Genomic DNA, 19162 nt, shown 5'->3' with positions numbered 1-19162 from the left:
CCTTTAGTCAAGATGAAATTTGATTAAAAATCAATATGGGGCACCTTCACCTTTCTTTCTTCTTAACCGGACGGCAAACCAACCAAGTCTGAATACTGAGTTCTTGTTGTTTATTTACTGAATTTTCCTTTTCTTATCCAGTCTATTCGTTCTCTCTTCTCTTCCTTTACTGACTCATCCATTCTCCTCCCTCTCCTTATCGGTCGAGTCATTCCTGCCGGACTCCCTTTCGCTATTCCGCTATAAAGAGAAGGCTAGACCTAATGCTTTGACTTTCTTGTGCCGATTGCAGGTTCCAAGAGAGTCTGCTTTTGGAGGTTGGTAATAGATGTGACTTGTGAAAAAATGAGAATGAAGAAAAATGGAGAATTTTCAAAATATTTGAATGTAGAATGCCACATAGGCAAGCCTTATTTTCTTATTAAATAGATTTTCTCCTAGATATGAATAGTTCGATCCAAGAATATCTTTTGAGTAATGTTATCTATAGTTTATTTTAAATTAGATCGTATTAATTTAAAGAGTTCTTTTTTTACCAATTAATTCAAAGTGTTTTCTTTACAAAATTAATTTAAAGTGTTAATGTTGAGGCACCCAAAAGCTTTCCTTTGTGAGAGGTTTTGGGTTCAATCCCAAAGACTTGTGAGTAAGGTCGATGAGGCCTTGCTCTAGTGGTAAAGTTGAGGCACCCAAAGATTTATGAGAGGTCTTGGGTTCAATCTAGTCTACGTGCGGTGATGTTGGGTTCAAATAGTTTGGGTGGTGGTGAGATGTTGCATAATTGATTATAGAGTTAATCTATATCTATTAATATATGAAAACACAGTTTTTACCGCCATCTCTTGACAGTTTCTTTCACAATTTTTATTCCCAAATTTTAGGGATTTAAATAAACGTGCTCAACTGCTATTGAATTTCTCTTGTAACAGATTTCTATATCAACAGATTCAACACAAACAAGCACTTTACGAAAGGAGAAACAACAATTTCTGAAAACATAGAGAAACAATGTGAAGATTTCAGTTTTTTTTTTTTTAATTTCTAAAAACATAAAGAATTGTTTACAAATGCATTCAACTTTTTTAAATTGGAAGGCACAGAAGGACTGAAAGTGAATGCATTATAAGAACTAGAGTAGACGATGTAAAGTTGTGATTTATGAGCAGAAGACAGAAAAGAGAAGAAGAAAAAGAAGAAGACCAGAGGAACGAATACACAGAAGAGAAGAAGAAGGAAAGCGGCGCTGATTCAGAGATGATAAAAAATTAGGGATTCTTAAATATATATTTTTATTTCCTCAAAAAAAAAAAACATATGTTTCCATATTATTATTGCACTTATTAATTTGGAATATGAAATGAAATAATTAGATAATTCTATTCGCCCTTAATTTTGCTCTTGTTTTTATACTTATTTAAAATATATATATGTAATTATGTAAATATACTATTTTATCATTTACTCCTAAATTAAATTTCTCTCTTACTCTTCGCCTAAAAATTTGGACAATTAAGAACTAAAAAATACGCACAATTCTCCATAAATTTGAAGAAGAAAATTGAAAAAACTCTGAATATAAAAAACACGCATAGATGATAAATCTCCATAAATTCGAAGAATAAAATATTACATTCATATTTTTTTAACTACGTATTTATATAAAATAGATGAGGACGCCGTTTCACAGGTTGAAAAAAAATTACTATCATTTGAATAATTTTTTTTTTGCTTTTTATAAATAATGTTGTAAAATAAGTATTAAATTAAATGGATAATAATTTTCTCATAGTGATCAAGTAAGTTATTGATAAATAAATAAATAATTAACTAACTATATATACTAGCATTTGCATCATGTGCAATGCACAAAAAACGTTTTTATATTTCTATATTAATATAAAATCGATACCAACTCAATTATCATATGTATAAATATAATAAATTAATTAATTAATTGAATATATTTAAGTTAAATATTAAAAAATAAAATTCACAACATTAAAAAGTATTATGAAAAGGAAACAATAAAAAGTAAAAAAAAAACTCCTCCCTTCCATAAAAACATGCATAGTTTTCATTTTTCGTTCGTCCCATAAAAACATGTATAGTCCATTTATAGTAATTATTCCCCCCACCAAACATCACAATCAATGTGGGACTCTTTTTCCACCAACATTATACTTTACATGATTTCTTAAAACCCTTGTCGTCCCAAACTATGCATGTTTTTATGGGATAGAGGGAGTAATAAAATAGATTTATTCAAAAAAAAAAAATGAGAGATGAGAGAGAAATTTTAAAACATTTAATTTTTAAATAAATATAACTTTCATATTTTAATTTAAATATGTATATAAAATATATTAAATTAAAGCTCTTATCGTGATCTTTAATTGGATGTGCATATAAATTTTTTATAATTTGTCGAATTTTATAATATTAGAAAGAAATAAAATAATAAAATAAGAAGATAAAGGAAAAGGAAATTGTCACGACCGGACTTAATTAAGGATAATTAAGCCGGGAAACCATGACCAAGGTTGGAGATAAGAAGCGAGATAAAAAGGGGATGAACGAATAAATAATAAACAATGAAGAAACATACTAAAATATTAATAACGAAGGGAACATTTACAACGGAATTAGAGTCGTGATGACTTAGTCAAACTAGTAAGTTCGGATAGCTCCGACTTAGCCAAAAATAATATGAAGTTCTCTTGAGTACGCAGCGGAAGAAGGTTCTGATTACATGTATGAAGACATGTACTCAAGAGTTCATTAATACACATATCTTCAGACAAAAGGGATTTTCTGCTCGTCACTTCATCACCACCGGCTACTGCTCAACCTGCACATTTAGAAATACATGCAGGGCTAAGTACAAAAGTACTCAGTGGGTACATATGCCTATAGAAACTTGCATAGAAAACATAGATTGTCATGCCATCTTATCAGTACAGCAAGGGAGTTTTCATGAAATAAGCCCAAGCTTACTAAATTCTTTTGTGATTCTTAAAGATCGACTGATCAGTCTAAGTTCTCTTGTATTTTATCATATCTGAAGCTTGTGTGCCGGAGAGGTGGCCACCTTTCACGGACACCTGACCGGCCAACCCGTTAGATGACTCACGGCCCTGGGTGTACACTAGCCCTGGCAGGATAGCCATCAACTGCTCAGGACCCGAATTCGATTACTTTAACTGGCATTGCCTCATCAGATAGATATCATACTAAATGAAACATTTTATGGCAAGACAATAACTGAGATACTGAAATATCTTTTCGTTCATAGATTCAATAATGAAATAACTTGCTTGAAAGTAACATTAAACTGATTTGATATATCTGAAAATAAACCCACCTGATTTGAGATCTTGGTGATTCGGTGATTCCTTGATTGACAGTTATTCTCGACCTTGACCTTGATTTTGAGAAAAACATAAGATACTTACTCGGGAAAAATTCTCAGAATGAGAATGCATAATTAACCATGCATGAAACTGGTATGCATGAACTAATCCTCTGAGCGATAGTCGGGAATTTCTACTGTTAATCCTCGTTAAAAGATTTAGCTAACTCTCCTTTATCGCTGTCGAAAAAGGTATAACTCTTCTTTCCCCATCGGAACATTCTAACTCGTAAAATAAAATAATCTCGCTCTTGTATTCGATAAATAGAAGGAACTGACTCGGTTCATCCCTTAAGTAACCACGTAAGAATTTATCGGGCTTGACAGTAGAATACAATTACTAATGTAACTTCAATTAATTAATGGCTCAAAATAAGGTAGCCGATTAATTAAATAAAACAAATGGCCTCAATGAAATAAACAATAACAACCCATTTTAAATCATTTGGACTTTGGAGGAAATAGAAATAAGCTCATTAATTAAGAGGCTCAATAAGGTAGCCTGATAATTAATTATGAATGGTTCGAATTAAAGCACTATAGCTGTCTAAATAAAATAATGGAGGAGCCCAAGATAACATAATAATTAATGTGGATTGGACAGAAATAATCTTAGCTCAATAAACAATTAAATCGGCCCAAATGAAACAATAACTGGCCCAACAATATACATATGGGATTTGGAAGTAGAAGTCTATCAATAGTAATATCTCAGCCCAATTCTTTTAAAACAATTAAAGCCCAAAAATAAATCGGTCCAAATCAATTATATAGGAGCCCAAAATCAATGGTGAGGCCCAAAATAAATTAAAAGATAGCCCATACAAAACAAAAGAAATCAAAGCCCATCTCTCTCTCTACTCACTATCGGTCTCTCTCTCTTCTCCCTCAAACTCAATTCTCGCTTTTTCTCTCTCTGATCTCTCTCAAGACCGGCCGCTCGGCCCTTCTTCAATATTGATCGGCTCCTCCTTCTCCGGCCACTCAGCTGCCGCCTGCTCCGGTCGGCGTCGACTGCCGACGCGTCGAACCCCGGCGACGTCCTCTCTCTTTCTCCGCGCAGAATTCAGTCGAGCCCTATCTCTGGAATCAGCGCCGCGGCCGCATCTTCGTCTGAATCCGGCGACTGGTCGTCGTCTGGGAGCGGCGCTGTTCATCTCCCAACCTCATAACTCTCTCCGACGTCGAGCCCTAGCGTCCAGAAAAGGGGAGAATCGCCACAGTCAAGCGACCGCCGCTCCGGCCCTGGTACCGGTCGGGCTTCGTCCTCTTCGGTTCGGTAACGCCGTAGCTGTCATTCCTGGATCTCAATGAGGCCGAGTGAGTTCACCCCTGCCACGATTCATCGTCGTCTTAAACTCAACCGAACGAGGCAGTCGGCCCTTCCCCTTCTAAAAGCTAAGTTCCACTTTCCTCTTCTTTTCTAGTTTCTAGTAGTTGTTAAGGATGGAGGTTCTTAAGTTGTTGTTCTAGAGTGCAGTAGGATGTAAAGCATAAATCTTTCTATGGTTATACATATTATGCCCATTTGATTATGCCTCTGATATGAATGCGAACTGAATGGTTATTTGAGATAGCAAAATACCTCGCTTGTGTTCAACTGATTGGTTGTTGCTGGAGTTGAGTGAAGTGTGAAATAATCTGAAATGAACGATGGTTCTCCTTTAATGCAGGTGAACTAATCAAAGAGAATGAAGTTATTGAAGCCAAGTCTTACCTTGAGAGCTTCGGCTGAATGAGCTGGGGCTATTCTGTGATTTTCTTTTGGGTGAAATGAGTTGAGAGTGAAAACTGCATTTGTTGGCTGGGCTGATACTAATAGAAAAAATGATGCTGCATACTTGAGTATGCTAGGAGGATGAGCAGGCATAGGGTGGCTGGAGGTAGAAGCTTGAGGGAACCGGGCAGCCATGGAAGGCGGCTGGAAGAGTTTTGCTGAAGGTGGATGAGATGGAAGTGCCAGGGGTGGTCGGCTGTTTCCGCTGCACTCTTCTTTTTACCTTTCTCTCTCTTTGACTTTTGTGTTCCAAACTTGAGAAGTGGGCCATGTAAGTCCCAACTTGTAATATCCTATGAATTTTCAAGCTGAGAACTAATTTGCACTCTGTAAACTGTAAATAAAATACTGGTTCGAGTTCCTAAACATCGCGTTTCTGTATTCGTTTAATAACTGCTTTCTTGTCTGCTAATATCGATAAACTGTAAAATAACTTAAATTAAATCCGTGGATTTAATCTGCAAAGTTGGAAATAATTCCAAGACTTCTAGTGGCACTTAATAAAATATAACAGCATCTGAAATTCAATTAATAAATAACATGACTTCGCTAAGTCAGTTATAACTTGGAAATATAATTACTGAATGGTTCAATAATTCTCATCGCGATTTACTTACGCGATACAATAGCATAAAGCTAAAATAATAACTCCGTCTGATAATTAAATCAGGATCAAGCTGAATTCTAATAAACTGTCAACTGGATTCCGTTTACTAAAAGATGCGATTTTATTATCGCGATACTGTATTTAATTAACATAAAAAGAGCGGGTCACTACAGAAATAAAGAGAAAAATTATAGTTTACAAATAAACTTTCAATTTTATTATAACTACGAAATTGCTATTCAATTTTAAAATTGATTTTAAATTAATTTCAAATTAGAATTTGGAAGTTATCTTTTTAATATATAGTATAAATGTGTGTAGGTGTGATACTGTGTTTAATTCATGGTTACCTAAAAAAGATTTAACTAATGCTTGATGAAAAATTAATGAAGATTATAATTAATGTTTAAGTTTGATAATTATTGTACATATTCGTTTGAAAATATTATTTAAAATATGGTGTGATTTCGATATTCGTCGTGCATCGCACGGGCAGATATACTAATATTATATAAAAGTGCAGTTTAACGGCTATTTTTTCTTGCCATAATTTAAAATTTAAAATTATAGTTATTTTAAATTTTTCAGTTATTAAAATATATCTCCACTTACTTTTACAAGATATTCGGCAGTTTCTTGTTTTTTTTTTCTCAATTCAAACTTTTATTTTCTTTTATCTTCTACCTTTTTTTTTTCTTTCTTTTTGAAAATTATATAATGTGAATAATAATAAAATATTCAATATATATATCAAATTAAAGATCATAAGATTAGCTTTAATTTGATATATAATAAGTATAAAATAAATTTAAAATAATAAAAATATTAAAATTTAAATTTACAAATTAAACTATTTTCTCTCTCCATTCTCTTATTTCACTTCTTTTTCTTTAATGATCTATTTTCGTTTGAATTATTATATTTTGTTTCCGTTATCCTTCACTTATCAATTATGTAATACGAGTAGCGATTCCTCCTTCACTTATCAATTATGTAATACGAGTAGCGATTCCTCGCTTTTCCTTAATTCTAGGTTCTATATGGCATATCTAAGAATTGAAGATTTAAAATGCCTGTAATTCTAAAACTTCTATCTCAATTCTGTATTGCTGACGTGACAATATAATTCCACATAAGTATATTATTTTAAAAACACAAATCTAACATTTCTCTACCCCAATTCCCCTTCTCCCGTCTCTCACATCCGATTCTCCCCTTCCCCACCACGCCCCGCTCCTCCCACCGCTGCGATCTGCCTCGCCGTCCCACCCCGCCCCCTTCTCCTTTCCCCATTTCAACACCAGACTCTCCCTCCCTCGCTTCAATTCGCCGCAGTCCGGCCCCAAGTCAGTGCCGCCGCCCCTTCCTGCACACACTTGCATGTTATTTTTCAAATCTTTAAACCTGAAACCCTACTCATCGGTCTCTCTCCCACCGCCAGCTCCTTCTCTCAACTGCCGCCCCAAACGACCGTGTCTTCATGGACGGGCTCATTCATCACCCGAAGTCTAGCCATCGGAGACAGCTGACGGCGACGCTCGGTTGCCCACGCCCTAATTTCGTCCCCAAATCCATCCTCACCCCCGTCGCCGATGGCCCGTTCCAAGCCCCAGGCTGCCCAACCCCAATTTCGTTGCACTTCCGTTGATTCGCCGCCGGTATTCTCCATGGTAAGTATTCTATTAAGAAAGATTACACTTGATTATGAGTAGCGCTGAATTTCGGAAAGATTTACCTTTCCCTCAATGATCAATCAATTTTTAGGGATTAAGTTTAACAATGGAAAGTTATTATGTTAGGAAATATTACATTTGATTTTACTATGATTAGTGCTCAATTAGAAATATCAAATTTTGGAAAGATTTACTGATGGATAACAATGGAAACTTTATAAGCTATAAAATCGTTAGTTCGAATGATTAATCGGCTCTGAAAGTCATGCATTGAAGTTTTCACTGTTGATATTAAATAGAGATAATCTATTCAGCGTGCTATAATGGATTGAAGGTCCTAAATCACAATTTTCAATTTCAATATTCAAATGGAGAAACAAATAGTGAAAATAGTATCAGTAGAGGAAATGAAAATTCCGTATATTAGATAGAATGAAGTTTCAATAAGTAATTCGATGGTATGGTTCATAAAGATATTTCTTTGTTCATTGTATGGTGAACAATTGTTGGTTATTTGAAAAAAAAAATTATTGAAATATGAAGAAACAAGTAATTTTGTGTAATTATTTGAGGTATTTTATCACTGTTGTTTGAAATCTTGCAGGCATTGTTGCTTTTATCACAATATTATACTTTTCTTCTATTCTTTACACATATGTCAAGAATCAGTTTTAAGCTTTATTGAATTGTTAGTGGTTTAATTCCTTTTCTTTCTCTATATTTTAGTTCCGAAATTCGCCATCGAGGAATTCAAAGTGCCTCTCAACCATCTGCTGACGGTATGATTCTATTTCTATTTCCAGTTCCATCTTTCTGAGCTATACTCCCTTCGTCCCACTTAAGACGCAACATTGCTTTTGGGTACAAGATTTAAGGAGTTATATATTAAGGAGTGATAAAGTAGGAGAGAAGAAGTAATAAAGTGATAAAGTAGGAGAGAGAATGTAATAAGAAAATATTTAAGTAAGAAAGAGAAAATAAAAAAGTGATAAAGTAGGAGAGAGAATGTAATGAGAAAATATTTAATTAGTGTTAGTTTTTGCCAAATAAAGAATGTAGCATATTGGTTGGGACGGCCCAAAAAGAAAAATGTTGCATCTTGGGTGGGACGGAGGGAGTATTTTTATTTGCTGAGCCGGCCCAAAGGATTCTGAGGAATATGATTTGTGATCCGGAGTTGGTAACTTATCTGAATGTTAACTTAACAATCCGTAGTAATTTGTGGGGGCCTTTTGTGTTGTATCATTTCCTTACTTGAATACATCACTACTCACAGCAAAAGAAAATTTTGATGCTTTGTTGGTCCAGGATCTTTGAGCAGGATGGAGTTATATTAGTGGTTGATAATATTTCATTTGACTTTGTGAAATGTGCTACTATTGATTATGTTGACGAGCTTATGTGTTCTGCCTTACAGGTTCGTTTGTGGTAGCTGCTTATTTATAGTATTTTAATAACTGATGTTATCAATCCTTTGCCAGTAAAAAATTGTGATCTTATATGTGGTGAGAGTAGAAATCACTGGTTACTTATCATGGTATTTCTACATGGATAGAACAACTAACAAATTCGCTGTAAATTATTTTATGAGATTCTGCACCTTTGAGATGGTACATTTTGTAAATTAGTTGGTCTAGATTCTCATTGTACTCATTTTCAATCATTTATTAATTTCTTTGTCTATCATATGTTAGTTTATTTGTTTATTTCCAGTTTTTGGTCGATTGATTGATGCTCACTCATTAATGTGGTGATGATGTTCTTGTGCCCAGACCCATAACACCATAGGTATTGGTATATACAGAATAAGTAGTTTTGAATCTTGTGATAGAAGTGTTGTACAGCTGTGCATCTTTTAGTGGGTTTTATTGACTAGCATAATCAGATGAGGTGATTAATATGCATAAAGCTTATCAATTCTGTCACTTGCTACCTTTACTTATGTAGTCATTGTACGACATGCTAAAGGGGATAGATTTTATGTTTAGCATAGAAGTTAGATAAGTAAATTGTATCTGAACTGCTGCATTTAAATCTATGTTCGTTCTGAGGTTTAGTGTTCAAGTTTGTTTATTTGGTTGTCTTTTATCTATTTATGGATTACATTGTTGCGATAACTTTTATATTTTTAATTAAATTAAATATTTACGTAAAATATATCAAATTAAAGCTCTTATCATAATTTTTAATCTGATATGCATATTAATTATTTTATAATAAGTTGAATTTTACAATTTTAGAAAAAAATAAAATAAAAAATAAGGAGATAAATAACTACAAAATTGTCACATAATTCTGAAAAAAAATTGAAACCTAGGCTTATTAATATAATATAGATATTTGAATTTTATTGAGATAAATAACTAATTATCGTAAGAATTTATGTTAATTGATTGAATACTTTATAAATATAAATAAGTGATGGGTCCAAATGCAATAATAATAATAATAATAATAATAATAATAATAATAATAATAATAATAATAATAATAATAATAATAATAAAAATAATAATAATAATAATAATAATAATAATAATAATAATAATAATAATAATAATAATATTGAGGGTTATACTTAATTAAGGGGTTGTGTGGGTGGAATAATGATTCCAATTATATTACAGTTTTGAATTGATTAATTTGATTACGCGGGAAATATTTTTATATTTTTATGTTTATATAAAATTGATATCAACTCAATTACTATATTTATATATAAAACAAAAAAGTAATTTTAATTGAATATATTTGAGCGTAATATTAAAAAAATAAAGAAGAATTCACAATAATTAAAATTAATATTATGAAAAGGTAAAAAAAAAAATTAAAAAGATGAAAAAGAAAAAAAAAGAAAAAAAAAAGAATTGGATATAGATCTATGAAAAAAAGGTGAGTGAGTTGAGAATTTTTTTTAATTTTAATCTTTAAATAAATACACGTAATTTTGCATGTATGAGTGGCAAATAGTAGTGCACAAGAAGTTGAAATTTTCTCTAAAATTTGCTGCAGTTTCGTGGTGATTTATTTATTGGGTGGTTGTGGGTGGCGAGTATTCGATGGATGGCGGGTGGCGGATACCCGACGACTGGCGGGTATCCACGGATCGCGGATATGGGTGGCAAATAGTAGTGGGTGATAAAAGTCCTCTTTAATTTATTTTTTCATTTAAGTTTGATGTGTAACGTAGACCTATATCATATTAACAGTTTTTTAGTAAATAATCTCCATAATTTATAAATATATTAAGAAATAATTTTTACATTTTTTATATATAAAAATTATAACATTAAATCATACCCGTCGAAATTCGACGGGTTACACACTAGTTTCTTTTTCATTTAGATAGATATATATATATTTTTTTGAGGGGTTTTTCATTTAGATATTATTTTACATTTTCATTTTCTTTTGTTTTTCGGTTTTATCCTGATCTTCTTTTTTGTGCATAGCATGTTTAAGTATGATTTCACATATATAATTGTAATTTTTTTGCTATGTTTTATAGAAAATTTTAGACCTTTTAAAATTTAAAAATCATAAAAAAAATTAAAATGAATAATTAAGTTATGGTAATTTAAAATTTTAAAACTATTTTTTAAATCCTTCCTCTCTACTCTATTTAATGTTTTTTGTATTATTCTCTCCTTAATGACATGCTCACTTTTTTCTACTCTATATATATGTGTGTGTATTTATTTTATTTTTGTGTTTTTAAAGTTAAAATAAATAGATATCATATTTTGTGTTTTACATTTTTTTTAATTACAATGGTTTAGAATGTAACAAATGTGAATGAAAATATATTGGTTCATTATATAACTCTTTTTTTAAATAATTTTTTTGTACTAATTTTAATATAACTTTGTAGATTAATAATTAGTTATATATATTAAAAATATGATTTCATATAAGAATTTTTATTTATGTTTGTATATGAAAAATTTTATTTATTTATTATGACATGTAATTGTAACAGCTCAATTATTGAAGGAATAAATACAATCGAGGTGCAACCATTTTATGGAAATAACATAAGGGAAAAATCCTTATTGAACCCGAATAATAAGATAACTAGCCGGGTTAGTATATAGAAGTGTTCACTTTTATATTGTAAAATTAAAATTTAGCATATGAAATAAAAATATTAAAAATTTAAAGTGTTAATGTATAATAATGGTGGCATATTAATATAGAATGGAAATTATTTCTTCCTTTTATCTTTTCCTTTCGATTGCTCTTTTTTTTTTTTTTTTAAGTTATATATTTGAAAATGTAATATGGAAAGCTTATTGAATACTTATACTAATCTATCTATATTATATATATAAAAGCAAAATAAACTCCATTCTAGGTGGCTTCATATAATCATTCCATTCCAATTTTCTTCAATTCTCATTCATTCTAATTTTTTCTAATTTTTTAATCAATAATTTTCGATATCAATAATTTTCAATATCTAATAAATTTATTTTGCTTTTATAATTACGTGTAATAATAAAGGTTATGATATATCAACAACCATTCTTCCTATCCATCTTAGTTTATAATTTAATAATTAATTGAGGTACTCTGAACTCTGCTACGCACGACAAGCTGCTGTTAACAAATAATTGTGCGAATAATTTATTAGCAAAATGATCAAATATAGAAGGCAATATATATCAACAATTTTTTATATCTAATAAATAATAATATAACTCCTAGAACTCCAACTCAACCATTCTTCTTTTTGAAATATCCGAAACTATCAATATATCAAAGGTAGAATTCTTTGTCAAATTAACTATCTTATATTTCATCTATAAAAAAGTGTATAATTAATTTTATTTCTTTATCTTGAACTATTCTTCTCGGTTTTTGCTCTCTTTCTCTGTCTGCTCTTTTATTTTTTGCTTTCTCAGTTTAGATACCATTCGTCTGTTCTCTTTCTACGTGGAAATTAGGAGACTTCAAGTTGACTACTAAGGTATGCTCTATGATTTGTATTTTGTTTTCCCTATTTTTTTTGTTTTAGTTTTGATGCATTTATTTTGTGCCGTTGAAGTTTAGGTTTTTGTGAATTTGATGTATTTTGTTTAGACTGTAAAACTATAGTACTAGCTACGGAGGTAGGTACTCTTGCTACAAGAATTATATGTATATAAAAAAGAATTATTATTAGTATTATTGGTTGAGTGGCAGAGCTTAGTTAATTAGTTAAGTAAAGGGGTGAATAGTTATTCTTTTCAAAATAAAAGGCTACTGTTTCGTCCATATTGTCAATACATGCGGTTCTGGTAATTTGGGTTTGTGTATGTCAGTTTTTGGAAAATCAGATTAGAGTAGTAACTAATCAGAAAGATTTTATATGTATGCAGAAGCTAATTTGGATGAATTGTTTACATGTTATTGTTTTTTAAGTCAGTCAGTGACTAATAATTCTTATAGCTCAAATTCAAATCTTTAAAGCGAGTTTTTGATTCTATTAGCTAAAATGATATTACGAGGTAATTATAAATTTAATAATTTAGTGATATTATGTATTTATTTTTTATTTTTTAATTATTGGGCTTCAGCTACAGACATCTAATATCGATACGTGTCAAATAATTGTTCCAATTTCTCTTTTAATATTTTTTCGATCAAAACTCTGCTTACATATAAATTTCATAAGATATTTAAATTAGGTCAATTTCAAATAAATATTATAATTTTTTATTTTAAAACAATTTCATTAAATTCTCTATTTTAGGTATAAAAAAAATCATTAAACAATAAATACGTTAATAATTTCATAAAATTATATTTTGATAGACCCAGTCGAATTTTAATGGGTCACTTACTAACATATTGATTGTAAGATTTTATTGACTTAGATAATCAATAATTATAATAATTTATATTGTTTATTGAGATATTTTTATAAAATTTAAATATTTTCAGATAAGTAACGGATATTATTATATAGGTTTGAAAAGAGAGTTTGCATAGTTTTTATTATTCGTACTATCTATTATTTTATTTTTTTGATAAACTAATCGTATTAAATAAAGAAATTTAAAAGCCTTACCACAGGAGACTTGAATCCAAGACCTTTGACCTTAAACATTAATTCATTACCTTAACACACACATATAGATGTTCATAAATCCACATTTATTTTTTTGGGAGACTTCACTAATTGTAGAATCAAAATAAATGATTATATACATGCTTATGTGAAATTTTTCTATTAATTAATATTACTATTTACTACTATTAATGTTTATTTTGAAATATTCTGAGTTTTTATTGAGATGAATAACTAATTATTGTAACAACTTATATTTAATTATTTAGATATTTATAAATTGAAATATAGTTGAATAATTAACTAGTATTATGAATTTGAAATAAGAACGAATAGTAAAATCATTATTAATTGGATTTGAGATGAGGACGAGTATATAAATGAATTTCATAAAATTCACGAATTGTATAATTATCAAATTTATACTTAAAAGTTAAAATTATTAACAAAATTTATATATAATATTAATTTCCGTCGAATTTCGGGCAACAAACTAGTGTTTTTTGAAGAACATTAAATAGTTAACTAATGTCAAGCCATAAATCGCTCTTAATAATGAAAGCGCTTCAGTTTCAGATTCTCGACCCTTCATCATCTTCTTCCTCAGCGCTTTGTGATTAAATTACAGTTGCGCCATAACTGAAGTGAAATTTAAGCAAGTTGAGCTCATGCATCGAGGATTCTACCGTACAACCTTAGCAGCAGCGCGGTTGTTCAACGAATCGAGTGCTCTTCGTCTTGGAAAGATCATGAACAAAAGCGTGAGATCAATGGCTGGTGGAAATTCCGCGACTTCGCACATCAAGGCGAGGATTTTGTTTTTCCCTTTTTATGTTTTACTTTTTGTTGTTTAAAGCTGTCCAATGTGCATTTTATCAAACACTTGGTGTGCAGAATAGAATGATAAAGTGGATTCTTCTACTTTTGTTTAGCCTGTGAAATACAATGATTAGATGGTCCTAGCTATGAATTATATACTAATTTTTGTTGTTGTTGTTGTTGAAATTGAATTAGCAGTATAAAATATTCTGGATTGTTGCTGCAGCTGATGATCATCATTTAAATATATGGAAACCCTCCTTTTTCAGTGCTGTTGGGAAATTCTGTTCAGATAAATTGTGTTATAATTTTTGGGATTTATAGTAGCTATCATATTAGCATTTGGTCTTTGATATATCGAGATGGTATAGAATTTTGCCTTTTGTCTGAATTGATTTCAAGTGTAGTGTTGAGTAGTGATATGGTGAGGAAATGTTGCAGATTTCGGAGCAAGAACGAGGGCAGCCGCAGCCTATCAATTCATCAACATATGAGAAGGATTATCCTCCACTTTCTGTCAATTTTGTTAAATCTAAACGGGGAACTAGATTACCCGTGGTCAATTGTTCTAAACAGAAGCCGGAGGTGGCTCAGAACATCATGCCATTGCAACATGAAGCATCTAACATAGTCACTTGTTCTGGAGAGAAGTTGGTGGTTCAAAATGTAGAGCCATTGCAACGTGAAGCGGCCAACTTGATCACTTGTTCCAAACAGAATTTGGAGAAGGAGGTTCACAACATCAGTGCACAATGTGAAGCTTCTACTTCAATGAGTGACCACATTGACTCAGGCTTGCCCACCAGCTTCGGGAAGAAGCAGTTATCTTCTTCGAGAAAGCCAAAGGTTCGCCAAACTCGTGTTCATGAACATCAAGAGGCCAAGAGAAGACCAAAGCCCTCTTCCAAGCCCTCTTCCTACTCTGCAATAGAGGATCCATTTGATATATGCCTTCCTAAATCCTCAGATTCCCCCAATTATGTGAATAAGAGATATACACGAGTGTGCTCTCCGATGAGACAGCCAGCCGAGGAGAATGAGCAAAGCAAAGGTATTACCGAGAAAGGAAATGATACAGAAGACTTGGTTGAAGAAAGTGGATTGGTGTTAGGGCCTGGAATGGTTTTACTCAAGCACTATATTCCCTTGTTGGAGCAGGTAGTCCTCTAAAGTTTGTTTGATGTGTTTGTTCGTTTTTGTCCTTCATAACCTTTCACAGTTTATGGTATTTAGCTGTCCCTACCTCTCTTGCAGGTGAACATTGTAAACAAGTGTCAAGAGTTAGGTTGTGGTCCGGGGGGGTTTTATCGACCTGGCTACAATGATGGTGCAAAACTGCGCCTGTTCATGATGTGTTTGGGTCTAGACTGGGATCCTCAAACAGCAAGCTATGGAGAGAGGCGCCGCCATGACAATACTGCACCTCCTGACCTTCCTAGGGAATTTACTTCATTAGTGTGCAGAGCACTTGATGATTCCCACAGTCTAATAGAAAGAACCCTGAAGGTTGAGAACGTTGACGATGTGCTTCCTAAAATGTCTCCAGATTTGTGCATTGTCAACTTCTACACTAGCAACGGGCGGCTTGGTCTCCATCAGGTTGGTTTGTGAACTGCAAAATACGCGTCTTCTCTCCATTTGCATCAAAGCATGAGATCTTATTTTGAGTAAATTCAATGTGCACTCATTTGTTTAACCCTTATCTGTTCGTACAGGATCGTGATGAAACACAGGAGAGTCTTTACAAAAGGCTACCCGTTGTTTCAATCTCTATTGGTGATTCAGCTGAGTTTCTATATGGCAGGCAGAGAGATGCCAACAAGGCTAACTTCGTCACACTAGAATCAGGCGACGTGCTGATCTTTGGTGGTGGATCGAGGCATATATATCACGGGGTGAATGCCATTATCCCCGACACAGCTCCTCTTGCATTGCTGGAAAGTACAAGACTTCGACCAGGTCGGCTCAACCTGACTTTCAGAAAATACTGAGTTTCTTGTCTCAGATGTGAATCCCTTAGTTCTTCACTGTGAGTAAATATGTGATATATAGGATTCTTGTGAAGGTTCAATTTGGAAGCATCATGCTAATTTTGAGGCAAATTTTGTCCTAATTTTAAACTGCCTCTGCCATGACAATGTTTGATTTCACCATATGTTTTGGTGGAGTGATGCCTTATTTGGATTATTGGGATTATCACCTTTGAATATACAATTATGCTTGTTCTTGTTTTTGGTGACTAAATTCCAAACGGAACTTCTACACACTGATTGGTGGAATCTCATGTGGGTTGGCGTTTTTGTTTGGGGAGTTTTTAACTCAACTTGAAAACGATTCTATTAATCAATTAATTAGTTTTTACTTTTTGAGGAAAAAATGTTGTTTTTTTTAATCAAGGAAAAAAAGTTGTTAATTAGTGAAGATCACAGTAATTCAACCATCACTAATAATTGTATTCTTAATGCAGTGGTGAGAATTGAAATATTCTCGTGTTTTGTCTGCGATGCATTTCGTATTAGGTTATATTTATTTTATTTATTTATTTTTCTTGATTCAATCCTAATTAAACATGGAATTCTAATTGGGATGTCGCTGAGAATTCTAACTCTAAACTGTGCGTTAAGAGTCAATTTCTGATAAGGTGATTGAATTTGACATATACTCTCTCCGTTCACGAAAGAACTTCCTATCTTTCATTTTTGAGACGTCCACAAAAGAACTTTCTACCTATTTTTGGACTATACCCCACCATTTATAATCCTCTTACTTTTCACTTTTCACAACTCTCAATATTAATTATAACTAGGGATGTCAATCGGGCCAGCCCACCGGGTTTTCGGGCTAGCCCTATCGAGTTCCGGGTTAGTCGGGTGCGGGCTAATCGGGTTGGAAATTTTTTCGGGTTGTAAATCTTCAACCCTAACCCTAAACTTTCGGGTTTAGGGCTAGCCCATCGGGCTAATCAGGTTAAAGGCGTAAAAATAAAATTATCATTTGTATTTTATTATTCCTAATGATCTAATGTATAATGTATAAAATATACATAGATATTAAAGATATAAATTATATAGCAAAGCATGAAATGCAAAAATATAAGATATTCAAGATTACATAAACAAAATTATATTAAAATGAGATAGTAAAATTTAACAAATATCAATGCACTAGAATCAATCTGGATTATTACTGAATAATTAGTGGATTTGTCATGCACGTCTCATTGACAGAAAAAAAAAAAAAAAATTGGTATCACTTTAAAATGAGATACTAATAATTAATTTCTAACTAATGAGATACTAATAATCAATTTCTACAAAAAATCTGTAATTAATTTCACTTTTTTTAATGAGATTGCACACACATACACATATATATTCTAACTAATTAATTTCACTTTTTTTTAATGAGGCTACATATATATATTTAAGCAAATACCATAGATCTAAACATAGCAGAAGTTGTAACTGGATGCATCAGTCATAATTCCGTCAGCCCACCGGGCCAGCCCATCGGGTTTTCGGGCTAGCCCTATCGGGTTCCGGGTTAGTCGGGTGCGGGCTAATCAGGCTGGAGGTTTTTTCGGGCTGCGATTTTTCAACCCTAACCCTCTAATTTTGTCGGGTTATTCGGGTCGGCCCACGGGTTTCGGGCTGCATTGACATCCCTAATTATAACACCTTTTCACCACTCCCAATACACTCAATAATATTTTTTCTTAAAATCTATGTCACTCCCTCCTAGGAAGTTCTTTCATGGACGGAGGGAGTATAACTTACTCGAGCTATTAGATAATGAATAGTCAATATTTACTTCAAGTTAAAACTTAAAATGTGTTTCACTTATACACGTTGATGGTCTAGGATGGCGACACTTTATTATTCTAAAACACAAATTAAGTTTTGTTATAAACTAGAGAGCAGCGAGAGAATATAGAAGAGAATACGAATGAAGTGTATTCAATATGAGGGCCAAAAGCCTATATTTATACAAGTAGGAAGCTAGGGTTTTAGGGAGATTTCTTGGTCAACACACATAAGATATATCTTATAGATATATTTACAACACTTCCCCTTGATTGACCAATCCCTAAAACAAAAAAATGTTGCCTCATTAAAATCTTGCTAGGAAAACCCAATGGGACAAAACCTAGTCGAAGGAAAAAGTGTACAACTGTTTCCCCTGTACTTGAGATCATTGAATATCTCTAAGTCGATGCATGCCGATCTCGTGTACCAATTTTCTGAATGTCGATGTTGGTAATGCCTTGGTGAATAAGTCCGCCAGATTATCACTTGAGCGAATTTGTTGCACGTCGATATCGCCATCCTTTTGAAGGTCGTGTGTGTAGAAGAGCTTTGGAGAAATATGCTTTGTCCTATTGCCTTTGATGTATCCTTCCTTCAGTTGCGCGATGCAAGCAGCATTGTCTTCATATAAAACAGTTGGTTTGACCTTTGATGAAGCTAACCCGCATGACTCTTGGATATGACTCGTCACATTTCTCAACCATACACATTCTCGACTTGTTTCGTGGATTGCAATGATTTCAGAATGATTTGAGGATGTTGCAGTCAAGGTTTGCTTCACAGACTTCCATGATATTGCAGTTCCACCACATGTGAAAACATATCCAGTTTGTGACTTAGCTTCATGTGGATCGGATAAAAATCCTGCATCCGAATACCCCACTAGAGCATTATCAGAATTTTCTTGATAATATAATCAAATGTCAATGGTACCCTTTAGATAACGTAGAATGTGTTTAACACCATTCCAATGTCTCAAAGTGGGTGCAGAACTAAATCTTGCTAGAAGATTAACAGAA

General features: G+C 32.4%; 1 protein-coding gene and 1 long non-coding RNA gene across 5 annotated transcripts; both read left to right on the top strand.

Moving 5' to 3' along the window:
* Window positions 1-6960: 6960 nt before the first annotated feature.
* LOC131022741 (uncharacterized) lies at window positions 6961-9152 on the top strand. The gene is made up of 3 exons (XR_009101402.1): window positions 6961-7463; window positions 8193-8245; window positions 8884-9152. It is a non-coding gene; the product is annotated as an uncharacterized LOC131022741 (long non-coding RNA).
* A 3085-nt stretch (window positions 9153-12237) lies between these two features.
* On the top strand, window positions 12238-16568 carry LOC131022740 (uncharacterized). 4 transcript variants are annotated; one of them, XM_057952259.1, is made up of 5 exons: window positions 12238-12435; window positions 14147-14324; window positions 14779-15495; window positions 15592-15936; window positions 16053-16568. In XM_057952259.1, exons 2-5 carry the CDS (start codon window positions 14187-14189, stop codon window positions 16326-16328), a joined length of 1476 nt encoding a protein of 491 aa, XP_057808242.1. In that variant the 5' UTR covers window positions 12238-12435; window positions 14147-14186; the 3' UTR covers window positions 16329-16568. The 4 variants fall into 4 exon arrangements, with proteins under 4 accessions (XP_057808242.1, XP_057808241.1, XP_057808238.1 ...); XM_057952258.1 differs by having other exon boundaries at window positions 14126-14324; XM_057952255.1 differs by having other exon boundaries at window positions 14089-14324.
* The last annotated feature ends 2594 nt before the right edge of the window (window positions 16569-19162 follow it).

The sequence above is a fragment of the Salvia miltiorrhiza genome, chromosome 4, assembly GCF_028751815.1.
Source record: "Salvia miltiorrhiza cultivar Shanhuang (shh) chromosome 4, IMPLAD_Smil_shh, whole genome shotgun sequence".
In the NCBI taxonomy this organism is placed as follows: domain Eukaryota; kingdom Viridiplantae; phylum Streptophyta; class Magnoliopsida; order Lamiales; family Lamiaceae; genus Salvia; species Salvia miltiorrhiza.
Note: the sequence above shows the minus strand (reverse complement) of the source record. Positions and strands in the feature narration are given on the sequence as shown.